This window comes from Carassius carassius, chromosome 10 (genome assembly GCF_963082965.1).
Source record: "Carassius carassius chromosome 10, fCarCar2.1, whole genome shotgun sequence".
Lineage (NCBI taxonomy): Eukaryota > Metazoa > Chordata > Actinopteri > Cypriniformes > Cyprinidae > Carassius > Carassius carassius.
Window position 1 is genome coordinate 11,382,936 of NC_081764.1, and position 11,777 is coordinate 11,394,712.

Here is an 11,777-nt window from a genome sequence, read left to right on the forward strand (position 1 = left end):
TCAATTAATAAACCAATCGTAACTACATGAAAGACTTGAGAGTTAAATCTGTATAGGTGCATCTCACGGTGACTAAGCACGAAGCATGCCATATCTTGCTGAAAAATCTGCCTAAACTAGCTTACTGGTTTTTAATAGTCTAACGTTACGAAGTTAGTTTGCTGGTTGGTTTTAAAGAGGCTTTGGGCACTTTTCAGCCTGTCCAGAATCTCCAGACTGACTCGCTAACTATTTAGGATGGCTAAACGTTAAGTGTTTTTTTGTAAAACCTGTCCGCCTTTGTTGGAAGATTTCAACTTCAAGCCAGGCCTGTTTATGTATTTCTGCTACTGAATTAAAATTACTTGACATTTAAGACAACACCACAGGTTGAGGGTCAACCGTCAAGTAGCGTACTTGATTATTACGCTCCAATGCCCTGCTGATCAGAAGTGTGTAACCTCACTTTAGGATTAGTTCACTTCCAGAATGAATTCTGTCATCATTTACTCATCCCGAACATGTTCCAAACCTGTATGAGTTTCTTTCTTTCTGCTGAACACAAAAGATGATGTTTTGAAAAATGTTGGATTCCGAACAGTTGATGGGCTCCATAGTATTTTTTTTTCCTACTATGGAAGTTAATGGTAAATATTTTTCAAAATATCATCCTTTGTGGTCAACAGAAGAAAGAAACAACTCATACAGCTTTGGAACAAGTGAAGGGTGAAAATAAACTCCTCGTACAGGTTTGGAACAAGTGAGGGGTGAGTAAATGATTTTAATTTCAACAGTTTTTTGTTGTTGTTGCTATTTTAAGCTGGTCTTTGCTGATTTAAAGTGGTCTCTCAACCCAAAATCCCTCTGGAACCAGTCAAAGGATAAGAATATATAGGATACCTTTTCAGAAGAGTGCTGATTACATCAGCAAAGACTGAATATTCATTAACAACATGAGTCATGAGAACAGCCAGGTGGTTGAAGTAAAAGCATATGCTTGCATGTTAACTGTGTCTCTTTGTAAAGGAGTTACATCACAAATCAACAATGTTTTAAACTTAGACTTTTCTATGGATTTGGATATTGAAGTGGGTTTTTTTGTCTCTCATTCACATATTTTATTTGCACAATTCTAGTTTATGTAAAGAACTAGGAATAACATTTTGTTCTAATATTTTATCTGCCAGGGTTTTGAGTACAGCCGGAGTGGAAATCCCACGAGAAACTGTCTTGAGAGAGCAGTTGCTGCTTTGGATGGTGCACAATACTGTGAGTCCATCACAAACACATTTGTATTATGTTAAATGACATTGCCATAAACTTACAGCTCTGTCTGCTAATAGGTCTGGCTCTTGCCTCTGGATTGGCTGCAACTTTAACCATCACACATCTTTTTAAGGCTGGAGATGGAATTTTGTGCATGAATGATGTCTATGGGGGTGAGTTACTGCTTCTAAAAAATAAATAAAATGATAGTTGGCCTTATCCAAAAAGAGTGTGAAAAGCTGAGAGTCTTACTATGTCTTGTTTTTTCCACCAGGAACTAACCGGTATTTTAGAAAAATAGCTGCAGAAGTTGGCTTTGATGTCTCTTTTGCTGACCTCTCAAAGACAGAGGAGATAAAAGCAGCTCTAAGACCAAATACAAAGGTACATCTGGCAGAGAGCATTAGAAAATTAATGTGGGAAAGTGGTAATTGCTCACATGATTAATTAGCTTTGAGAAGAACCACTCTAACTAAATGTTCTGGTTTCTACAGTTGGTATGGATTGAAACACCCACAAACCCTACGATGAAGGTTGTGGACATCCAGGGCTGTGCAGATATTGTCCATGAGCACAACAAGGACATAATTGTTGTTGTGGACAACACTTTCATGTCAGCCTACTTCCAGGTACGAACATTGACATTATTATAATACATAACCCAGTGCTGCTGATATTTAATGTAAAAATATAATGTGAAATCAAAAAGTAACATTACCATGTCCATAGAGCAACACCCTAATGTTTCACACTATGCTACTAATTAAAAAGTTAGCTAACAAAGTTAAAAGCACATTGAGTACAGATGACGTGTATCATAAAACTCCAGAGCAGGGATTGATTTTGAATATTTCCCAATATTTCTCCTGGAACAGCGCCCCCTTGCACTTGGAGCAGACATCTGCATGTACTCTGCAACAAAATACATGAATGGTAAAAACAAATCATAAAATCAGGTTAGCTTTTTAAATAACTGAAAGGTTGTTGATAAAAGTTAAAATAACCCATGTAATTCCAGGTCACAGTGATGTTGTGATGGGACTGATTTCTCTCAACCGTGATGATCTCTATGAACGACTGAAGTTTTTGCAGAATGGTAAGGCTCTACTGATCTAAACGGAAAATCTGGCTGATAACATCCTTATTGTTTGCAAACAGCTCCTCTCTTTATGGCATAACTTTGTGACTCAAGATTATATAAGATGTATTTCACAACCAGTTTGATTTATTTCTTTACCCTTTGAAATAAAGCCAATTTATTGGACTTTAACAATAGAGAACAGATGGATATGTGTGTGTGTATGTATGTATGTATGTTTGTGTGTGTATAAATATTATATTAACAAGAAATATCAATTTATGATGTGCTTAACCTGATTGATGATGTACAATAAGCTTTTATTATTATTATTTTTAGATAATCACAATGCCAAAGAATCATAGGCATATTAGCTTATCACTTAAGAGTGTTAAAGGTTCAGCTTAATGTTTATAAAGTACATAAATATGCAGAAGATGTGTTTTAACATGCCCAAGAAAGGCACCAGGTGAAATACCTATATACTTTGTGATCAAGGAATTCTAGCAAGAATGAAGTTCTTTTATCTAAACTATTGGGAGTCTTTTGTAAGGGACAAGAAAAATGTACTTCATTCACTTGAAAAGAAAGTTACTTGTCTTCAGGTCAAAGTAATATCCTATAATAATATCTGCTGGCACTATTTCCTATTTGTTATTACATGTAGTCACATTGCTAGCAGTTATGTAGTTATGTCCCTCTTGATTTCATTTATATTATTGCTATATCCTTTATTTTATTGTGATTTAAAAATGGTTGAATCACTGGTCGTGTAATTTGAGCAAGTTCTAACTTTATCAGCCTCATCCCATACCTCCCACCTGTCACATGGTTGCAGTCCTGATGTGACGATTAAACCTTGTGCTTTCTGTTAGATTCTTATTGCAACACATTGCAGATTTGTGCCTGTCTGTAACAATCAAAATGAGTCAACTGCATAGCAGAAGTAAAACTTTTGATTTAATCTCTCTTCCTCCGTTTACGTCAGCTCTTGGGGCTGTGCCTTCTCCATTTGACTGTTATATGTGCAATCGCGGTCTGAAGACTCTCCACCTGAGAATGAAGCAGCACTTTAAGAATGCAATGGCCACGGCACAGTTTCTGGAGGCTGATCCAAGAGTGGACCGAGTCATCTTCCCAGGTGTCTATGATATTATGATCTAAAAATGTGATTAGTAAAACTGTATTGGTGTGATTTTGTGAATTTATAATAGTACCGAACAAGTTTAGGGTTATAAAGTAATATTTCATTAATGTTTTTTTCTATGTAACTTCTTTACTGTCACTTCTGATTAATTTTAAAGTGTCCTTGTTGAATAAAAGTAAAGTAAAAAAAATGTTTAAAGAATTTATTCAAAAGAAAAATCCTTCCTGATCCCAAACTTTTGTGTAGGAGGTGCTTCATTTATATAATACCAGCTATGGAGAGCTTTGAACTGTGTTGTTCAAAATGAATGAAATATTCCAGTCAGACTTGATTGCCTCATGATCATCTCTCTTCCTTCAGGTCTTCCATCCCACCCTCAGCATGAGCTGACACAGAGACAGTGCACAGGCTGTCCTGGAATGATCACTTTCTATATCAAAGGAAAACTGGAGCACGCCTTAACTTTTCTCAGCAATCTAAAGGTGTTTTGAAGCTTCATATTGTTTGAAAGTCTTTTACATCTTACATTTTTGTAGAAACCATATTGTGTTTTGTGTTTCAGTTGTTTGCGCTTGCTGAAAGTCTTGGTGGTTATGAGAGTCTAGCAGAGCACCCGTAAGTACTGAGCACACTATTATCCAGAACCAGACTGTTCTGAGGGAAAATCTGATTTATATCCAGAGCATACAGAGGGAAAAAATAAACTATTTTTCATTTGTTGTTTTAATAAGTGTGCATGTATGTGTGAGCCCTAAAAATCTTTAGAAGTCTGAGAGGCTTATTTTGTATTGCCACCAGGGGGCGTGAGAGCTTTAATGTTGTTGTGAAAAGAAATTACAGAAACCCTTTTTGTTTTCTGAACAGTTTGCCTCATAGTAGAACATTATTTAGCAGGAACTAATAGAACATTTATTTAGGCTGTAATAGACAGCCTTCACTATAAAAACGAAGTTAAGGTTAATCACCAGACGGCTTCTGAAACATTGTGACAGATTTATGGTTCACGAGTAATTCACTGAAATGACAGTAATAACATCTGAATCTCTCGCCAAGTATTCTTGATATTGTACTTTGTCCATCGTTACCATGATTTATCTTTAAAAACAAATCAAAAACAATTAAAACCCTTTTTTGGGGGAACATTTCATCCACCTCCATTTCCCACGGTGCGTTTTTTGATTTGTTTTGTATTCCAGAGCGAGTATGACTCATGCTTCAGTGTCTGAGGATGAGAGGAAAGAGTTGGGCATCAGTGATACGCTCGTTCGTTTGTCTGTGGGTCTGGAGGAAGAGGAAGATATCATTGCAGATCTAGACCAAGCCCTCGCTGCTGCAGTGAGTATTTCAGAAAACATCTTATCTGAAAATAAATGAATAAATACAAACACATACATTCAGTGATATTTTTACTTTTATTCAGCAAGGAAGCATTCATTTGCTCAAATATTACTTAATAAGGTTCTTTTAAACGTTCTATTCATTAAAGAATCATAACAAATATATCCTGATTTCCATGGATTTTGTAAATATAACCGTCCAGACAAATGTCACCAGCTCCAAGTAGATCTACAGATGGCCAGTGCATTATGTGTATATGACACCGATGTTATTATACGTAATCATGTGCATTTCTAATTGTAGAGCCTCATTCTAGGACCAAAGGTGCTTTCAAGCATTTAATGGTGCATCCCTTATTTAAATAGATTTTAATCCCTGAAATATGGCTTTTTTTTAAGCTTGTGACAACACCGAGATCATTTTAGCCATAAAGTTCAGCGAGCCGTTTCGGAGAGCGCAGGTCCTTTCCCCTCTCTCTTAAGTGCACTGCAAAATAAGGTTCCAGGAAATAAAGACAAATCGGCTCATGCAGAGTCTGAGAATTATTCCCATAGAAACCTGTTTGTGAGGAGAAAGCTAGTGGATTGTGGGCTGTGCGGTCTCTCGGGAAGCCTGTTCGCTCTATTGGAGTCTGAGCATGGTATCACAGACGTGTGAGCAGATGCTTAATAGAAAGCAAAGGTGCGGCAGCGTAGTTAAGATTTGTACATCGGTACACCATGCACCACATTATTGTGAAAGTCTAGTATTCATGTCTCAGAGGTGAGAGAGCCCTTTTCCTCTGTCAGCAATTCAATGCCAGCCCTAGTTCCAGATCTGATGCCATTATATGTCATGCTTTTCTGCTCATCTGAAGAGAATGGAAATGAAATCATGACTCGTATCAAATTGATATCCAATACCCCTCTGAGATCATTACAATATGAGCTTTTGTGATTTGCGTCATGCTTTAATTTAATGACATACGTTCTGAGGGGGTAAATTCCATTAGGTCCTGACACGCAGTTTTCCTTTGAGAGTTATACATCTTCAGTCTCCCTTATACTTTCTGAAAACTGTAGGTTAATTATCTGCACTTTTGTGAGGTTAAGAGCTGTCATTTAAAAAAAATGGCTGAATATGCTAATGTTAACCGCATTTATTGAACCACTCTGTGGTGAGCCTCAAGCTACTTCCTCTGTGGTTCCAGAGACTGTGGAGCGCTAGCTAGTGAACTAGAGGACAAACCTTATGGTGGTTGATATGATATGATATGTAAGAGTGTATAAAACACGCAAACCAATACTTTTATTCAGCATTCATTGAATTGATAAAAACTGACAGAAAGGGCTTTTCCATTTTTACATAAGATTTTTGAACTTTCTATTTCAAAGAATCCTTAAAAATATGTATCATGTATTCCACTAAAATATTAAGCTGCATAACTGTTTTCAGCATTGATTATAATAAAGGGTTCTTGAGCACCAAATCAGCATATTAGAATGATTTCTGAAGGATCATGTGACACTAAAAACTGGAGTAATGGCTGCTGATTCTTTTATTTTTTTTTGCCACCACAGGAACAAATTACATTTTAAAACATTAAAATAGAAAAAAGGTTGATTTTAATGGAATGAAATATCACTATTATTAATTTACTGTACTTTTTGGGCCAATGCATCCTCAGTGAGACAACTTTCCAAAACAAAAACAAAACTTACTGAGCACAAATTTTTAAACGGTAGTATGTGTGTATAGTGTTTTTCATATTTATATTGTATACCTATATACATCTTATTCAACCAAATATTAATTTACTATATTAAAACCCAAGAAGTTTTTTTTTCTGTTCAATATTTGATTGATCTAATGCTGAACAACCTGTTGTTGTTGTTTTTTTTTTTAACAGCATCCAAAAAAGTAAGAGGCTGATCAAGCTCAATCAAGAACAGTGGTGCCACATCTGGATGAGACAAAGACACTCTTTTGAGGCACATTTGTGATTTACCTAGTATATGACAGTTATGTTGGAAAACTTGAATTGCATTTGTCAGGGAACAAACATCCTCAAAAAACTAATTTGCCATATTCTAAAAACAGGACATTTGCTGCTTTGTTTCTACTTTTTGTAATTACAGTTTGATGAGGTATCTGGGTTCTAAACGGGCTTCACTATTAAAACGTTTAATACAGGGAAAAGCCAGGACTGCAAGGGAAATCCGATATCAAGCAAATCAAGATTTTTTGACTTGAGACTTGTTTGTAAGCACTGTGATTCAAGATAATTCGGCAAGAAAGACAAACAGCACAAGTTTACACAATCAGTCTTTATTTTCTGCATCAAAGAAAATGCTTAGTCACCTCATAGTGCTCTGAATCACTCTTCATTGATCGGTTTGTATTTTAAATACCAGATATTGGTTAGAGGCTTGCGCATTTTCAATTCTTAAGGGATCGCATCTGATCTTTGTCTGCGCTACCAGACCCATTAAAAGCCATTTGGAATCTCTGCCTCTGTTTTGTCTTCTTCCTGAGCGTCTTTGATGGTGGTATACCATAACCAGTCACTTTGAAGTCAACAAGCATCACACATGTAATGGGAAGATGAATAGTAAAAGACACATCTAATGAGCTGATCTAACAACATCACCAATAATGCTACGAGGGCAGCTTGAACAGAGAAGTAATTATTTCTCCACAGCATTTATCAGGCTTGAATTGATTTCTATGACGGGCATGACATGATAATCACTTCTCTAGTCCTGACATAGCTTATTTTTTGTTCTTTAATTTCCTGAGCAATGTAAGATATTTAGGACATGCTGCAAGAAACGAAATAATGAATACAATTTTGTTTAATCAGGTTGTCAAATATTTTTCAATTCCTGACAGCCCATTTAGCCTTTTTATATGCAGATGTTTACTGATAAATTACATTTCCGTGGAAGTCAGTTCAAGCTTGTAAGGGTGTATACTGTCAGAAAGCATATCAATGTCTTTTTGTATGTCACTATATTACAGTACCTATTTATTGTCATCTTTCCACAAGACATTCTGTATCAAGTGAAAAGCACTTTTGTTAGCAACCATCATTATTTACTAACTCAAAGGATGTCCATTTAGCAAACTGTACACACAGGAAGCACAGTACCATTAACCCAGGTATGCCCAGAACCATTAACTCTACATATCACTGTCCATAAATCTCCAGTATAGAAGCCACTGACATTTTCATTTAAGCCAGATGTACTGTATGCAAAATGTCAGGGATGAAAAGTTCATTCTGTAATGTTTGTAAGTATATACTGGGTTGAAACCTTGTTTATGTTCATACAGTTTGGGAGCAGATTGTGCAAGTATTACGGGCTAGTAATAGAATGAAATGGAACATGAGCAAAGCTGAAGTTGCACCTCTTATGTGTGCCAGGGTCCTTTCATGCTGTGTTTTCCAATTTTCACGTTTCTTAAATAAAACATGTTGCATGGTTCGTGCCCACAAGCCTGTCGCAAAGATGATGAGTGATTATTAACAATGCCATGATCTTAGCATGAATTTTCTATTAATATAAAATGCTGTTTAGAAAGATGGTTCATTTATCTAAATATTTTTAGTCAGTTATTAGTTGGTCAACTGACGTTTTTACTTTGCAACAGTTTGAAGGTAAGGTTGCTGGCAGAATTAAATCCTTCTAAGGCTTCTCCTGACTAGAGATGATACATTTAGCTCATATTTCCTTTCCAGCTCACAGCTTCTTGAATATCTCTCATTTCAGAACTTTTACTTGTAAGTGAACTAAATATTGAAGTGGATAACGGCATAATTTGGTCTAAAATAATTACACACCAATGTTAGCTGCCACTCTTAGCCACTATGCTAGCAACAGTCAAACATTTGTCATGAGTAATGATTTAAATATAATTATAATATTTAGTTTAGTGTTGCCTTGAACAGAAGCATGACTTTTTTTTTTTACATGCATGAAGTTTGAAAGTTTACATACGTTTGATTCATAATACTTAAAACATTCAGGTCTGCCTCCATCCAATCAATGGATAGAATCTCTAAGGGATCGCCCAGCCACCCTGCGGAGAAAGCTCATTTCGGCCGCCTGTATCCGGGATCTTGTTCTTTCGGTCATGACCCAAAGCTCATGACCATAGGTGAGAGTAGGAACGTAGATTGACCGGTAAATCGAGAGCTTCGCCTTGCGGCTCAGCTCTTTCTTCACCACGACAGACCGGTACATCGACCGCATTACTGCAGAAGCTGCACCGATCAGTCTGTCAATCTCCCGTTCCGTCCTTCCCTCACTCGTGAACAAGACCCCAAGATACTTAAACTCCTCCACTTGAGGCAGGAACTCTCCACCAACCTGAAGTGGGCAAGCCACCCTTTTCCGACTGAGGACCATGGCCTCGGATTTGGAGGTGCTGATTCTCATCCCAGCCGCTTCACACTCGGCTGCAAACCGTCCCAGTGCATGCTGAAGGTCCTGGCTTGATGAGGCCAACACGACAACATCATCCGCAAAGAGCAGAGACGAAATCGTGTTGTCACCAAACCTGACCACCTCCGGCCCCTGGCTGCGTCTAGAAATTCTGTCCATAAAAATCATGAACAGAACCGGCGACAAAGGGCAGCCCTGCCGGAGTCCAACACGCACCGGGAACAAGTCTGACTTACTGCTGCCAATACATTCTTTGATATATTAAGTTTTTTTTTCTAAACTTAAATTGATGATAACAGTTTCTTTCCATTAGTAGGTACATGTACAAAAAAAAGTTACTTTGGCTGGTATTATGCGTCATATTGGAAAATTGATGTGCGTAATACTGGATGAAGACACATTTAGTTCCTCAGAGTGTCTTTGTGAAGATGTGCCAGTTCATATGCAGCTCTGGCCCTGTAGGGTCATTCAGATAGATCGAGTGGAAAATTACTTTCTTAAACTTTGAACCATCCATTTGGTTTAAGAAAGCAGTTGGATTTAGAGATGAGAAATGTTCAAAATGTCTAAATGGTCAATTTTAATTATGATCATCTAAGGAAAAAGGTATGATTTGTGAATGTTTTTTCTAGCAGGTTTAAGTATGTGGTTTCACTGCTAAGTTCATCTGTTTATTTAAACGCACTGTATGAGTAATTTTTCTCTTTCCCTTAACCTTCTCTTCATGATCCATTATGGTGCTCAAATAAACAAAGTAGCTATGAATGAGCTTGGTTCATTCTGAACACCTCTTAAAGATGCTATTTTTTTATTTACATTTTTTTTTTTATTTATCTTGGACTTCGCTCAAAGCAACTGGTAACATAAAAGTAACCATCCAAACTAGGGCACTTTGCGTACATTTTTGGAAAAAGGTTACAAATGATCAGCTTATTTTGTCCTTGTCAGCATCAATGCTAATCTTTCCTCCTCTTATTAAACTTTAAGCTCTCCAATCATAAAAGTGTTCAAGAGCATGTCTGCCAAATCAGACTAAACTATATTTCCAATAGACAAAAACAAATACAGCTCAGAGCTTCTCAATCAATAAGGTCCTGGTGTGTACATGGAACATCTCATCAGTTTTTCTTTCATTCTTTCATTAGTGAAACATAATCAAGGTAACTCTTGTGATGTTATCTTTGCAAATTGTTTCCTCTGACACTTCTTTGCGTACTTTGAAATACAAGGGAGGCATAAACTGCATAATTTCAATTTAATTATAGCTGATGTCTTATGAAACCTTACAGAGTAACCGTGGCAGTCCTGCTTTATCCTTGCAACCAAGAGACAGGAAGTATAACCTTCATCTCTGCTTAAATGCTATATTATCATTTTATTCCCTCAATTATATCTGTTATTTATTAATAAAATAATACAATAGCACTCCAGATTCAGCTCTGTAATTCCTCATTCTTGAAGGAACATGTCTTGCTGTTCAGCAGTGTGATCAGTCACCTGCATCAAACAGGACACAGAAGCTTCTTTTGAATCAAAGACAAGGTTTTAGCTACAGTGTACACTTCTACAGAGACGCACATTAGAATGAAGATTACTGGCTACTCAGTGGAACACAATGTTAAATTACTTTGTTTTTCTTTGTGAGGGACAGTATCTAATGCATTGCTGCACGGAGATGGTCCACTTACCTGTAGACTAAAAGCTGAACTTTATCATTGTGTAATAGCACTCAGGCTGGAGAGTATGCATTTTATCATTTTTGCATTTTTATCATTTCTTTCTTTCTGGGATGCATTACACTTTTATAAGAAGTATAACAACACATTTTCTTCTGGGTTACAGTACTTTGTTATAGAATTTGTTTGTTATATGTAACAATATATAGCATCACATTTCTGCATGACACAAAATAATTATTTATACACACACACTTAAATATTTAAATTCTCCACTGCACGCTAGCTGTAAACTTAAGTATAACTTTAAATTCTAGTTTGTGTAGCTCCTATTAATTACCCTCATTGCAAAATCATTTATTTCTTTCATTTTTTTAGGTTGTTGATTCCTTCTATTGAAATCTGTTTACTTGGGAATTTATGGAGCCTCTTTCAGATGCTTAGATAGGTATTGGTCTATTGTATGCCCATGTACAAGGTGACACTGACTTTCAGATGAATCAGTCAGAGAACATTACAGACGTCAAGATAGGGTTCCAAGGAACATGGAGTTCACAGGTTAGGAATCATAAATCAGTAGACATTTTTGCAAGACCAGAATTTAAATGGAGCACAAATGCAAATGGAAGGAGGTGTGCTACAGAATGTGATACAAGGCAAATAATAATAATAAAAACCCACATATAATTAATAATAATAATTGTATTATTATTATAATATTATTATTTTTGATTTGAACTAACATGAAACAGATAGGAATGTAATGCAAAAATTAGGTTTTTATAATCAACTGGTAAAATGTTGATATATGCAAAAGCTTGAAAAACATCAACATTTCCTAAAAACATCATGACCAAAACACACAG

The 11,777-nt window shown here is 36.3% G+C and overlaps 1 protein-coding gene across 1 annotated transcript in view; it reads left to right on the plus strand.

Annotated features, from left to right (window-relative positions):
* Positions 1-7,032, plus strand: part of LOC132151790 (cystathionine gamma-lyase-like) — a 7,523-nt gene extending 491 nt beyond the window's left edge. Inside the window, exons 2-12 of the mRNA XM_059560154.1 lie at positions 1,167-1,248; positions 1,323-1,418; positions 1,520-1,629; positions 1,740-1,874; positions 2,121-2,178; positions 2,264-2,341; positions 3,312-3,464; positions 3,831-3,952; positions 4,033-4,085; positions 4,667-4,805; positions 6,697-7,032. Coding sequence (XP_059416137.1) covers positions 1,167-1,248; positions 1,323-1,418; positions 1,520-1,629; positions 1,740-1,874; positions 2,121-2,178; positions 2,264-2,341; positions 3,312-3,464; positions 3,831-3,952; positions 4,033-4,085; positions 4,667-4,805; positions 6,697-6,711 — 1,041 coding nt within the window. The 3' untranslated portion in view covers positions 6,712-7,032. The remainder of the gene's footprint in view (positions 1-1,166; positions 1,249-1,322; positions 1,419-1,519; positions 1,630-1,739; positions 1,875-2,120; positions 2,179-2,263; positions 2,342-3,311; positions 3,465-3,830; positions 3,953-4,032; positions 4,086-4,666; positions 4,806-6,696) is intronic.
* Positions 7,033-11,777: the final 4,745 nt, after the last annotated feature.